Source organism: Corythoichthys intestinalis, chromosome 16 (genome assembly GCF_030265065.1).
Source record: "Corythoichthys intestinalis isolate RoL2023-P3 chromosome 16, ASM3026506v1, whole genome shotgun sequence".
NCBI classification, from domain to species: Eukaryota; Metazoa; Chordata; class Actinopteri; order Syngnathiformes; family Syngnathidae; genus Corythoichthys; species Corythoichthys intestinalis.
In genome coordinates this window covers 9,194,745-9,207,759 of record NC_080410.1, presented here as the reverse complement: position 1 = coordinate 9,207,759, position 13,015 = coordinate 9,194,745, and the positions used below count along the sequence as shown (strand labels likewise).

The 13,015-nt window shown below is 40.8% G+C and overlaps 1 protein-coding gene across 3 annotated transcripts in view; it reads right to left on the bottom strand.

Moving 5' to 3' along the window:
* Nucleotides 1-19: 19 nt before the first annotated feature.
* Nucleotides 20-13,015, bottom strand: part of clec16a (C-type lectin domain containing 16A) — an 82,759-nt gene continuing 69,763 nt past the window's right edge. For all 3 annotated transcript variants that reach the window (XM_057861183.1, XM_057861184.1, XM_057861186.1), the window contains 3 exons: nt 5,219-5,389; nt 4,996-5,133; nt 20-2,589 (listed from right to left, as the gene is read on the bottom strand). In XM_057861183.1, the coding sequence (XP_057717166.1) occupies nt 2,024-2,589; nt 4,996-5,133; nt 5,219-5,389 (875 nt within the window). In that variant the 3' untranslated portion in view covers nt 20-2,023. The remainder of the gene's footprint in view (nt 2,590-4,995; nt 5,134-5,218; nt 5,390-13,015) is intronic.

Genomic DNA, 13,015 nt, shown 5'->3' with positions numbered 1-13,015 from the left:
GGATGATCCGCTGCCACCTTCCCACTTCAAATGAATTGGGCGTCCAGCGCTGTCAATTTCAGCAAATGATTTAAGCAGTGTCTGACCAAGCCATGATAACAATTGTTTTACAGTCAAATGAGTATGCAGATTTTTTTTCAAAATATTAAACAAACAAAAAAAAAAAACGTGGTATCAGACCAGTGTCGGCATCGGGCATTTTTTGCTTTCCAACTCAACCACAGAGCTAGTTATCGGAATCTGTATATGGAGCCAAAAAATGGTATCGGTGCAACAATATTTTAAACAGAAGTACAACATTGGCAAACTGCCAGGTATGAACTCATTTAAAGGGCAGATGAAGAGTTTGTCGGACTTGGATGTAATTTGACGAATTTAAACTTTGTACGAGCTCGTCGAAACGACTATGTCATTTCTAATGCGTACAGTGTATCACAAAAGTGAGTTAACACCTCGCATTTCTGCAGATATTTAAGTATATCTTTTCATGGGACAACACTGACAAAATGACAATTTCACACAATGAAAAGTAGTCTGTGTGCAGCTTATCTAATAGAGTTAATTTATTTTTCCCTCAAAGTAACTCAAAATATAGCCATTATTATCTAAACCCCTAGCAAGAAAAGTGAGTACACCCCTTAGAAACTACGTACATCTCTAAATGTCCAAATTGAGTACTGCTTGTCATTTTCCCTCCAAAATGTCATGTGACTTGTTACAGGAGTGCTGTCACCGTTGCTGCAGAGATTGAAGAGGTGGGGGGTCAGCCTGTTAGTGCTCAGACCATACGCCGTACTCTACATCAAATTGGTGTGCATGGCTGTCACCCCAGGAGGAAGCCTCTTCTGAAGACGGAACACAAGAAAGCCCCAAAACAGTTTGCTGAAGACATGTCAACAAAGCACATGGATTACTGGAACCATGTCCTATGGTCTGATGAGACGGGCGGGCTTTCTTGTATACTTATATATCTGCAGAAATGTGAGGGGGAGGGGGGTTCTCACTTTTGTGATACACTGTACATCTTTGAAAAAACGTTGTATTCTGCTAGGCTATCAAAACTGTCGTTACTGAAATGTTGAAAACAAAGAACCGATTGAGAAAGCTGTTCTTTCGCTGGACTCCCACAAAAGGTTTTTGGGCCACTGATAGTCTCGAGCCATCGTGTGACCAATTTATCTCTACACATCGAGATGGCATGATGAATCTCATGATTAAAACCCTGGAAATCTTTTCAATATATGACGAGGATTGCGTAGCGCTATACAGTACTTCTGTATTGGAGTGCTGGCGAGGTCTTCTGTAAATTACGTCATCAGGTAGCAGCCAGCACCAAGGCGCTTCCCTCGTTGCTAAGGTGTTGCTATGGCAGTAACTCAAAAACTACGAGGTCATTTCTTTTTTTTTTTTTTTTTAAAAGGAGATTTAACACAGCGAATGATGCATTCAATGCAATTTGACCGAGTAAAATGAAGAATTGAACTCTTCATCTGCCCTTTAAGGAGCCAGCTAAGTGAAAAACAATACTTAACCTATGTGCAAATTAAGACATAACCAGATGTAGCACATGTGATCAATGAATCCTTTGTTCCTGCTTACACACAATAGTGCATAAAAAGTCTTGTGCAGCAGTGTGTTTATGCATTTATCACAAAACTTCAGTGGTATGTGAACATAAGACGTAAAAAATAGATCACATCTTTGAAAACCTCACATCAGCAGTAATGCATATGACATTCCCGTCAATCAGTTGTAAAAAAGCTGCTGGTTACACGCTTTCACGCGTGCTAAAAACTCATGTGTGCTAAACCGATGAACTCAAATGTGCTTTGAGCATTCCACCAGTTGCATCCGTGGGAGTTTTCTTCCTCAAAGGCTGTCATGTCCTTATTAGGAGTCACGTGCTACCTGCACGTTGCCGCATAAACACAGCCTGCAGGCAAGCTGGGTGGTTCTACATGTCACTGTCGTTTGGATGAGTGTCAGATGTGTTCAAGCGCACCATTAAGAAGAATGTTTGTTGTTAGTCTAGTTCAGGTGAATCGGGGATTTCTGTGTGCTTTTCCACATCCTCTCGTTCCATTACAGATACTGGCGCTCTCTCTTCCTCATACTGAAGTGAGTCCGCACCACCATGCTCATTTTCACCCAGTGGATTGTCTACTGTGTCGTGGGTGGGTATGAGCGGTTCCTCCTTCAAATCCTCTTTTAGTGTGCCATCTGCATCGGTGTGCTCCACCGGCGAGCTTTCAGTCTTTTGCTCACCTTTTCGTGCTTCCGTTTTCTCTTCATCGCTCTCCTCCTCCAGTCTCATGAGAAAGGGCGCAGGGACAGCAAGAGGATTGGCGCAGGGGTAAAGGTGCGGCGAGTCCACAGGGGGCAGCAAGGTCAGCGATTCTACGCTCAGGGTGTCAGCACTGCTGTCGGTGAGGAGGGAGATTGTAGGTTGGGAGGCCGGAGTGAGGCTGGGGGCAAGGGTCGGTGGCGGCGGACCCTGGGTTGAGAGGGTGCTCGTTAGGTCCCCACTGCCTTCCTCTCCTTCTCCGCATGAAGAGGAAGGAGGGGTGTTCTCCAAGAAAGTGCCATCATCTTTGGTTGGAAGAAGGACCATTTTAGTATTTCAGAAAATGGCTCAATTGAAAACTGATTCAGCTTATCTGACAGTCTTTCTTTCTGCCTTTCAAATCTTCTATTATGATAGCAAGAAAAAAAAAGGCTGCTGAAAATGCATATATACTCACGCAAACATGACATTAAATTTTTTCCTATTAGATTATACTGTCACAGCTGTCAAATTACACACCAATAATTTGTTATACTAGTTTAGAAATAATAACAGTAATAATAATAATAAGCGCTCATTCGATCATGGCCAGTCCCCGTCAATGGCACGTATGAGTTAAAGGGCCTGTGACACGAAAAAGCATGTTTATTTCATAATAGGCGCGGTATTTTATGCTCCTGAATAAAATCGACCGCTTGGAAGTGTGTGGAAGTGATCGCTATATTTATTTAGTTTTTTTAATCCCGCGCCATGAAAATGAGTGACTTCCGGCAACAGTCTCGAGTTGAGAAAGAGGGCGCTGTGACGTGTACGGAGGAAGGAGTCCTCTTCACTATACAGCCGTACTGTTGTATGAGAAGGACTAAGGACTCAGCTGATTTTGCGGATTAATACGTTTTTTTTTATTATTTAACGCCAGCCAAACGGCTGCAGAAAAATCTTGCTGTAATGAGGGAGAGGCGTGTGCGCCTTTTTGGGGTTTCAAAAGGTTACCATTCACCGGTGGATATTGGCCAAAACAAACCCTGTTACTGTGGGGCCATGGGACTTACGAGGAGGTGAGTAAACATCGTGTTTTGTATTATGTCAAATACTGGGATCATTTTAATTTGTAGGTGGCTTGCATTTTGTGGCTGACAAGCTCTTTGTCCCCACAGCCGACGACCGACGGCTTGTTGCACATCCCCCCCGCCGGGAGAGCACTATACTCTGCTTATTCCCCTCTTCATGTGCCCGGTGTTCTGTCAAATTTTCCGACCGATCAGAAATTGCAACTTTGAGTTAAAAATAGCCGCGAATACAGCGATTACAAAGTAAACACTACAAACTGTCTTTAAATAAAAGACTACTTACGTTTGATCATGGATGGGCATGTACCGTAAAAAGCTCTCCTCATACACAATAGCTGCACATGTTAGCTGCACAACAACTGCAGCCGCCCTCCTCCACTAAATGTCTCGCTGTTTACGACTTCGACGTGTAGTAAAGCATTATTTTGCCATATTCGTGTTGACCATTTGGCAGCTACATGCTCCTCCGACGTCGGGCAGTTTGTTCGGCGGTCATTGTCCAGCTGCTTCCCCGGCGAGCTCTCCTGTCCGTAGTAGCAGGGGAACGAGCTTTAAATTGCTCTCCGCTGGGCGGTTTGCCGATCGACAAAGACAATGGACAACCCACTCGTTATGTGGAATGATCCGGGCTAGTTATGTGTGATTTTCCGCTTCCAAGACTTTGAAACATCACTCGGTTGGGGTTAGCATGTTGGCTAGCTGTCACGCCTCTTGGTTTGTTTACATTCTCCGAAGCCGGGGAAGGGACATGACATAAGCCCGATTTAGGTGTCATAAAATATCGTTCGGGAGGTGCGACAGTAAAGGTGAAGTCGACAGTTTTGACCATTATGGAGTAATTTTGCCATGTTGTCTTGAATAAATGCATTTTTATTATTTCATATTCCGTTTAGCACCAGACTGTTATTTGTCATGAGCATGTCATTTATTTAGCTATTGGGGAAAAATACTTGGATAAAAAAGAATATCCTGTAAAAATATTGGAGTAGAGGGACTGAAACAATGAGATTTTGCGGCTCTCTTCGTCACGTTTTCCTCGTTCTGAATAATTCTCCCTCAAACGGGCTGACTGGTCCTTCTCAAGCCATTTATTTAGCTATTGGGGAAAAATACTTGGATAAAAAGAATATCCTGTAAAAATATTGGAGTAGAGAGACAAACAATGACATTTTGTGGCTCTCTTCGTCGCGTTTTCCTCGTTGTGAATAATTCCCCCTCAATGGGCTGCATACTAAATCAGATGAAATCGTGAGACCGCTGACGTCATCCACATGTTGGGGACGCTAGAGCCCTATAACGGTAGGCGTGGCTAACCAGCAGATTAAAACACTAATTTCTCTTCATCTGCGCTTTGCGAAATTGTTGTATATAGTCAAATCGTCTCAAAATATGATTCTAGTTCACATAACAATTCTATTTAAGACTTTTTTTTCTCCTGTCGTACGCACTTTAATATTTAAAACCAAAACATTTTCAGAAACTTTTTTTTTTTTTAATTAAAACCAAAAACGACATGATGATGATGGCCTGATTTCCCATCCCATCACATGATTGGATTAGCTCTCATGGAGTCTCAGCAACATTACCTTAGGGGCCTCTGTAAGAAAATTTGTCAGTAATATATGTGGATAACTGCGTTACCTGTTGGGCTCTGAGCTGAAATGGTACTCGTCGTGACCGAATCGCATCGTCCTGTGCTTCCGCTCCCACTGGAGGGAGTTGAAGGGGAGGAGAGCGGAGAGGGAGTGTGTTGAGATACACAGTGAGCCACCGCAAAGCCTGTGGATGATACACATACATGTAAACACACAATTGCACAAAACCCAGATTAATACGCACCCAAGGCTGCTCATGACTATCTAACCTGGGACTTTATCAACTGAGCCGAAGACCGCTCTGTTGGCTGTTGGGTCATTGGGCGCTCGTCTTGACTGCTCATAAAAACGGAAAGGGAGACCACTGGGGGAGGCGTTGGCCGTTTGGCCGAAACCCAGCACCTCCGTGGTGCTCGGCTGCACAGGAAGGTCCAACAGAGCTGTGGGAAGAGATGTGACGAATGTAAAAGGTGAAGCAAATTAAAAGAGAGTAGCCTACGGCAAATTAAAGTAACTATTTGTGGTTGGAAGGAACATTCAAATGACTTAAGTCATACCACTGTTAAGCGTTAAAACACTTTTTAAAATGTTTGTGGTGTTCAATTACAGAATTAACCAACCTGCTGAAATCCTCTCTGTTCACAACCATGTAGGTGCAAGCAGTGTATATCAGTGGGGCTGGGCTTTGAACTATGGAAGTTACAATAACAATAACAATAAAAACTGAAGCTTTATGAACACTTTCAGGGACGGAGGTCACTAAAGTGGACAGCTATTCAAAAGTTGACAGTTAAGACCTTTAACCCTTTAGGGCAGGTGACTATTTTTGGTTATTAAATTTGTTTTAAAAAATATTTGCACTTTTGTTTTTAATTATTATTCTTTATTGTATTTTTATATGTTTTTTTACATAATAATAAATAAATTCATAAATGAATATAACTAACAAAGCTAAATTACACACTGGTTACGTCCCAAAGCTACAATCTAAAGTATTTTTTTTTCATAGTATTTAACTCATTGCATGGCATTCACAGCGATAAACGTCAAATTCATGTAAACGGCGAGGAATATCCGTGAACACTCATCTTTCAGGGCCATTTACGGCACTAGACATCCAATCCTTTTTGACTGGGAGGGGTGAATGAACAAGCGTCTATCACCGTCAATGGTGAGTTAAATGAGTGCCCAGTAAGTGGGTGAAGTCTTTGGGCATGAAAGGATTACATTCATGAAAGTGAAGGTTGTAGTAGTTAGTGGATCAGTTTATGATTTCAATACTTACTGTAAGTCAAACAACCCACATCATCCTGATTGGCTCGTTGCCATTATTTTAGAGATGAGGCAATCCAAAGAAGGAAGGAGATGTGAATATAAAAAATCCACTGTTTATTGTTACCGGTTAAGTATGGTTCAAAATAGGTAATTTGTATATGTTGTGCAATACTGTCTTGGATACAAAATAAGATTTAACTTCCAAAACTATAATTGTAGAAGTTTAAAATGGAGAAGAACCAGATTCCAGTTCACAAAAAAACAAGACCATTCACGTAAATTACATCTGATTGCTGTAATTCAGAATTGATATCCTTTCATTTTCTGTTACACTTAACACGAATTCCTGTAAATGGGCAACTACAATGAAGTACAATAACTTGTTTGGCAAAGGTTGGATTAAGGCAACTGTACGATTGTTTGTGGTGGGTGTGTGGATTCATGTTCCGCATTACTAACCAAACACAAGAAAAAGAAATCATTCAAAAAAGATGATTCAGATTTCCATTTGGAAGAGTATTGATGTGTCAAGATTGAAATATTGTGTCCAGATATATTTGATTGCAAAGGCATCAATACTCATTTATTTATCAAACCCGAACCCTACCACAGGTCATCAGAAATTTGTTTTAATGTGTTAAATTTGATTTTGCAATACTCTTGATAGTAATGGTAATGGAGGAGATTTTTGCATTTTTTTGTTAACTCATTGGCTGCCATTGACAGCACTAGACATCCAATTGATTTTGACTGGGATCATTTGCCCGTCCCAGTCAAAATGAATTGGACGTCTAGCGCCGTCAATGATACGGCACGGAGAGATGAGCATTCAGAGCCAATCCCCTCAGTTTAAATGAATTGAATGTCTATTGTTGTCAATTTAAGGCAATGAGCTACAGTGCCTTGCAAAAGTATTCGGCCCCCTTGAATCTTGCAACCCTTCGCCACATTTCAGGCTTCAAACATAAAGATATAAAATTTTAATTTTTTGTCAAGAATCAACAACAAGTGGGACACAATCGTGAAGTGGAACAAAATTTATTGGATAATTTAAACTTTTTTAACAAATAAAAAACTGACAAGTGGGGCGTGCAATATTATTCGGCCCCCTTGCGTTAATACTTTGTAGCGCCACCTTTTGCTCCAATTACAGCTGCAAGTCGCTTGGGGTATGTTTCTATCAGTTTTGCACATCGAGAGACTGACATTCTTGCCCATTCTTCCTTGCAAAACAGCTCGAGCTCAGTGAGGTTGGATGGAGAGTGTTTGTGAACAGCAGTCTTCAGCTCTTTCCACAGATTCTCGATTGGATTCAGGTCTGGACTTTGACTTGGCTATTTTAACACCTGGATACGTTTATTTTTGAACCATTCCATTGTAGAATTGGCTTTATGTTTTGGATCATTGTCCTGTTGGAAGATAAATCTCCGTCCCAGTCTCAGGTCTTGTGCAGATACCAACAGGTTTTCTTCCAGAATGTTCCTGTATTTGGCTGCATCCATCTTCCCGTCAATTTTAACCATCTTCCCTGTCCCTGCTGAAGAAAAGCAGGCCCGAACCATGATGCTGCCACCACCATGTTTGACAGTGGGGATGGTGTGTTCAGGGTGATGAGCTGTGTTGCTTTTACGCCAAACATATCGTTTTGCATTGTGGCCAAAAAGTTCAATTTTGGTTTCATCTGACCAGAGCACCTTCTTCCACATGTTTGGTGTGTCTCCCAGGTGGCTTGTGGCAAACTTTAAACGAGACTTTTTATGGATATCTTTGAGAAATGGCTTTCTTCTTGCCACTCTTCCATAAAGGCCAGATTTGTGCAGTGTACGACTCTCCCACCTCAGCTGTAGATCTCTGCAGTTCATCCAGAGTGATCATGGGCCTCTTGGCTGCATCTCTGATCAGTTTTCTCCTTGTTTGAGAAGAAAGTTTGGAAGGACGGACGGGTCTTGGTAGATTTGCAGTGGTCTGATGCTCCTTCTTTTTCAATATGATGGCTTGCACAGTGCTCCTTGAGATGTTTAAAGCTTGGGAAATCTTTTTGTATCCAAATCCGGCTTTAAACTTCTCCAGAACAGTATCTCGGACCTGCCTGGTGTGTTCCATGGTTTTCATAATGCTCTTTGCACTTTAAACAGAACCCTGAGACTATCACAGAGCAGGTGCATTTATACGGAGACTTGATTACACACAGGTGGATTCTATTTATCATCATCGGTCATTTAGGACAACATTGGATCATTCAGAGATCCTCACTGAACTTCTGGAGTGAGTTTGCTGCACTGAAAGTAAAGGGGCCGATAATATTGCACGCCCCACTTTTCAGTTTTTTATTTGTTAAAAAAGTTTAAATTATCCAATAAATGTTGTTCCACTTCACGATTGTGTCCCACTTGTTGTTGATTCTTAACAAAAAAATTAAATTTCATATCTTTATGTTTGAAGCCTGAAATGTGGCGAATGGTTGCAAGATTCAAGGGGGCCGAATACTTTTGCAAGGCACTGTATTAATTTTGCATTACTTCAATGTTAATTTTAAGGTACTTAGTTGGTCACTTTTGATTTTAGGCCACTTAGAGTACATTTTGAGGCATTCTGGGGTCACTTGTCCATTTTAAATAATTTCCTGTTGATTTTAGGGCACTTGTGGGTCACTTCCTGTTGATTTCAGTTCAGTTTCTGTTAGATTTGGGTCACTTTCCGATGATTTTGGGGCATACTGGAGTCACTTCCTGTACATTTTTGGTCACTTCCTTTTAATTTTGATGCAATTCGAGGTTTTTGTCAGTAATATGGAGAAATACTTGCACAAACTTGTGTGTAGTATCGAAAACAGTAGAATATAGAATATCGATATCGAGTTGAAATGTTAGTTTCGTAGCCACAATTTTTTTCCCATATATTCTCAGTCGAGCAGATTACCATCACCTCGATGTCTGACAATTTGCACGGACAAATACCTTGCTACAATGGTACTAACGAGTTGAAATGTTAGTTTTGTAGCCACAATTTTTTCCCCATACATTCTCAGTTGAGCAGATTACCATCACCTCGATGTCTGACAATCTGCAAAGACAAATACCTTGCTACAATGGTACCTCTAATTACGAATGTCTCTACAAATCGTTATTTTCAGGTTACAACATGTTTGAACGAAAATATATTGCCTCTTGTTTAGAAAGAAATTTTAGGTGACAGGAGGCAAAAATACTACGCAATACTGTAAAAGACGGCATTGCGTGTGTAACTTCTGTTTTTTGCTTTTAAATGTCGTGCCATGAGATCCTGCTGCTCTATTGGTCATAATACAGGGGTATCCAACTCCAGTCCTCGAGAGCTCCTATCCTGCTTGTTTTCCATGTCTCCCTCCTCCAACACACCTGACTCAGGCTACGTCAAAACTACGACAGATAATTTTCTCCAGGGTATTTTGCCAACTATTTTTATATTGTACAAGTTTAAGGTGCGTTTAAGCCCCCCTCACTTCTGCAAGGTGCGCCTGCATGCATAGAAAAGAGCAGAATCATGTCATAGACTTCATAATGATATTGACGGGTCAGATTCAACCTTCACTGCGCCATGCCTTCAAGTCTTGGTCATCCCACAATCTGCTTTAATTATTCGCAGTCGGTCGTAGCGACACATGCAGCGATCGAACGTCAGATTTAGGTTGAAAAAGTACGAAAGCTCTACCGCATACAAACAGGAAGGATTGTCTCAGGAGGAATTTGTCCGAGGAGTCAAGGTAATTATTATAGTTTTCGTTTTTTTCACACGAATTTTCAACGTAAAAAGCTCTTAGTTGTAAGGCTGCCGCCACAGTGACTAACAGACTAGCATCGTACTTTGACATATTTACATGAAATAAATGCTAGTTGCCCAGTTTTTTATATCTTAACAAAGAATAGAGACAGTATTAGGTCCATATCTATAAAGAATTCAGGGATTTAAGCATTAATTCACATGAATTTTCACCGGAAAAGCTCCCTTTATATAAGGCCGCCACAACATTGACAAACAGACTAGCATCGTACTTTGACATATTTACGTAAAATAACTGCATGTTTTGTTTTTTTTTTTGCTTATAACCAAGCATCGAGACTTTTTTGCGTCCATATCTATAAAGAATTCAGGGAATTAAGCATTTATTCACAAGAATTTCTTACCGGAAAAGCTCTGTTTAAATAAGGTGGCCGCCACATTAAATAACAGACTAGCATCTTAGTTCGACATATTTACGTAAAATAAATGCTAACTGCACGTTGTTTTTTTTTTTGTTTGTTTGTTTTTAACCAAGAATCGACTGTTTTGCCTCCATATCTATAAAGAATTCAGGGATTTGAGCATTTATTCACAAGAATTTTCAACGAAAAAAGTTCTTTGTCTGTGATTGCACTTGGTAAGCGTTGACGGCCACGCCAACAATGCAGGCCGGGGCACGGGTCTATGAAGTCTATGATCATGTGTTACATCATCGCCCGCGCGGTTTACCTCTAACCTAGAAACTTATTTCTTGCCAGCGGGGAAATTTTGATTACTACGCCTTCTAGATCAGGGGTTGGGAACTCCGTTTTGTGATCACTTTTTTCGTGAACGCAATTGAACGCATCACGCGAGAGTGAAGGGAGGGCACGCTCAGCTTTTACGAGCAGTCACCGAGTTGTGATTGAAAAAAAAAAAAAAAAAAAAAAAAAAACACCACAACGAAACCCTGACATCGTCACTTAAGATGTTATAATCAATGCTCAGTTGCGCTCCAACCACTTGGAAAATAACAAATACAAACATATGGTGTGGCTCTGCATATATTTCCTGGAAGCCGCAACCAGGAGTGCTTGTGCCTAACAGTGGCGATCATGGAAGTGGCGACAGTTTTGACAGGCGGAAATGTCATCAAAAATGAAACTGATATAGCCTCTCTGTGACTTGGGGTACCACGCAGTTCACTTTTTGGGGTTTAATTTTCCTCAATGTAATTTATATACTCCGGTTCGGTCGGGGGGCGGCAGCCCCGCAGCTGGCTGATCGGAGACTTAACGCGGGAGACGAGCTCTGTAATCAAACGCACATCTCCGCGTAATCCGCGAGGGGAGGACCAACAATGGGCACTGAATTGAAGCATATTATTGCGACGTACGTTTCAAGGTTCAAGAAAAATGTGTGAATGCATTATCAGCTTTTCACAGCTCGTTCAAATCCAGTAAGATGGTTGGTACCACACTTAAAATTACGGGTTGGCGGAGAGGCAGATGCACTCATCAAAAGAGACAGAAATGACACGCGAAGACATAGAATCACGACACCTGTTCTACACTCTAGATGATGAACTGTAAACAATGACTGTGGAAAAGAAAAAGAGGACCAGGAATGCATACCTGTCAAGTCGTACGGTTTCGGCATAATTTGTACCAGTGAGCACTGATTTTTAAATGTGTACGGCGTACATTCAAAAACTGTACGTTTTTCGTGCATTACGTTTTTTTTTCTCCGTTCGGATTTTGTCACCGTTTCGGCAACAAGACTGTGCGTTACTATGCGTTACTATGTTGGTTGAATGACGCGAGAAAAGTCAGAGACACGGAGAGATGCCAGGCGAGGTGGCTCCAATATTTCCTGACTGTAGCCGACAGCCTACAATCTACGCCTAGATATCACATGCATATAGAACTACATGCGAAATGACAGACTCGGCGGCGTTAGTAAACAGCAGCCATTTTAAAGCAGTAGACTTCTCAGAAAGGCTCTGTTGTAGTGAACCTTCCTAACGAACCTATGTAACTTTGTATCTAAAATACTCCGAAATCGGCAAAATCTTGACTTGAATCTATCTTTAAATAATGAAACAGTTTTAAAACTTTTACATGTCGAAAGTAGACAGAAGGGAACGGGAGCAATTTTAACAACTTTAACAGTTGATACACAACATTAAATGACTTCCAAACATAGCAAATGTTGTTGTTGTTTTTTTTTTTTGAAAAAATGAAAGAAAAAATAAAACATCAACGGTAACACCAGTTACTTTGCCTAGTAACTAATTATTCTCACATTCAGGTAACTGAGTTACTAACTCAATTACTTTTTGGGAGAAGTAATTTGGAACTGTAATTAATTACTTTTTAAAAGTAAGATAAACAACACTGGTCATAAAAATGAAGTCTGCAGAATGAAAAGTGACGAAAGCGGAGATTTTATTCTGCCAATTTGTTACCGAACACAATTTGCCTATTACTGATCACTTCTCAGACTTAGCAAAAGAAAAGTTCTCTGACTCAAAGATTGCATCGGTAAGTTAATTTTATCAATTGACCTTTTTAATTTATAATTGGACACACTAACGAACTACCTTGAAGTCAAACTGAATTGCGAGCTGAAGTGCCATGAAGTGCAGCCATCAAGACATGATAAAAATTGCCAAAAGTGCTACATACAATTATAACAAAAGTCACTGTTAAATTTTAGTAATCATGATGTAGCTGAAGATATTGTTCTTTGATTGCACCAGGTTATATGTTGCAATATTACCAATAAATTCATATTACTCTAAAAATTGAGTTTTATTTTTGTTTCATGTTGCACATTACATACAACGTTGTAAGATTAGTCACCAATTTGTAAGGGCATACATCACTATTTGTAAGATTGCCAACAGCCTCGGGTTGACAGGTATGGGAATGCCACGTCTTGATCGTCCGCCTCCATTGTTTACAATGCAGTCATGACCCACTAAAAATGGCGATGGCATGCTCCATGACGTAACTTCCTTAGTATCCGATTGATGTTCGGAGACAGCCGGC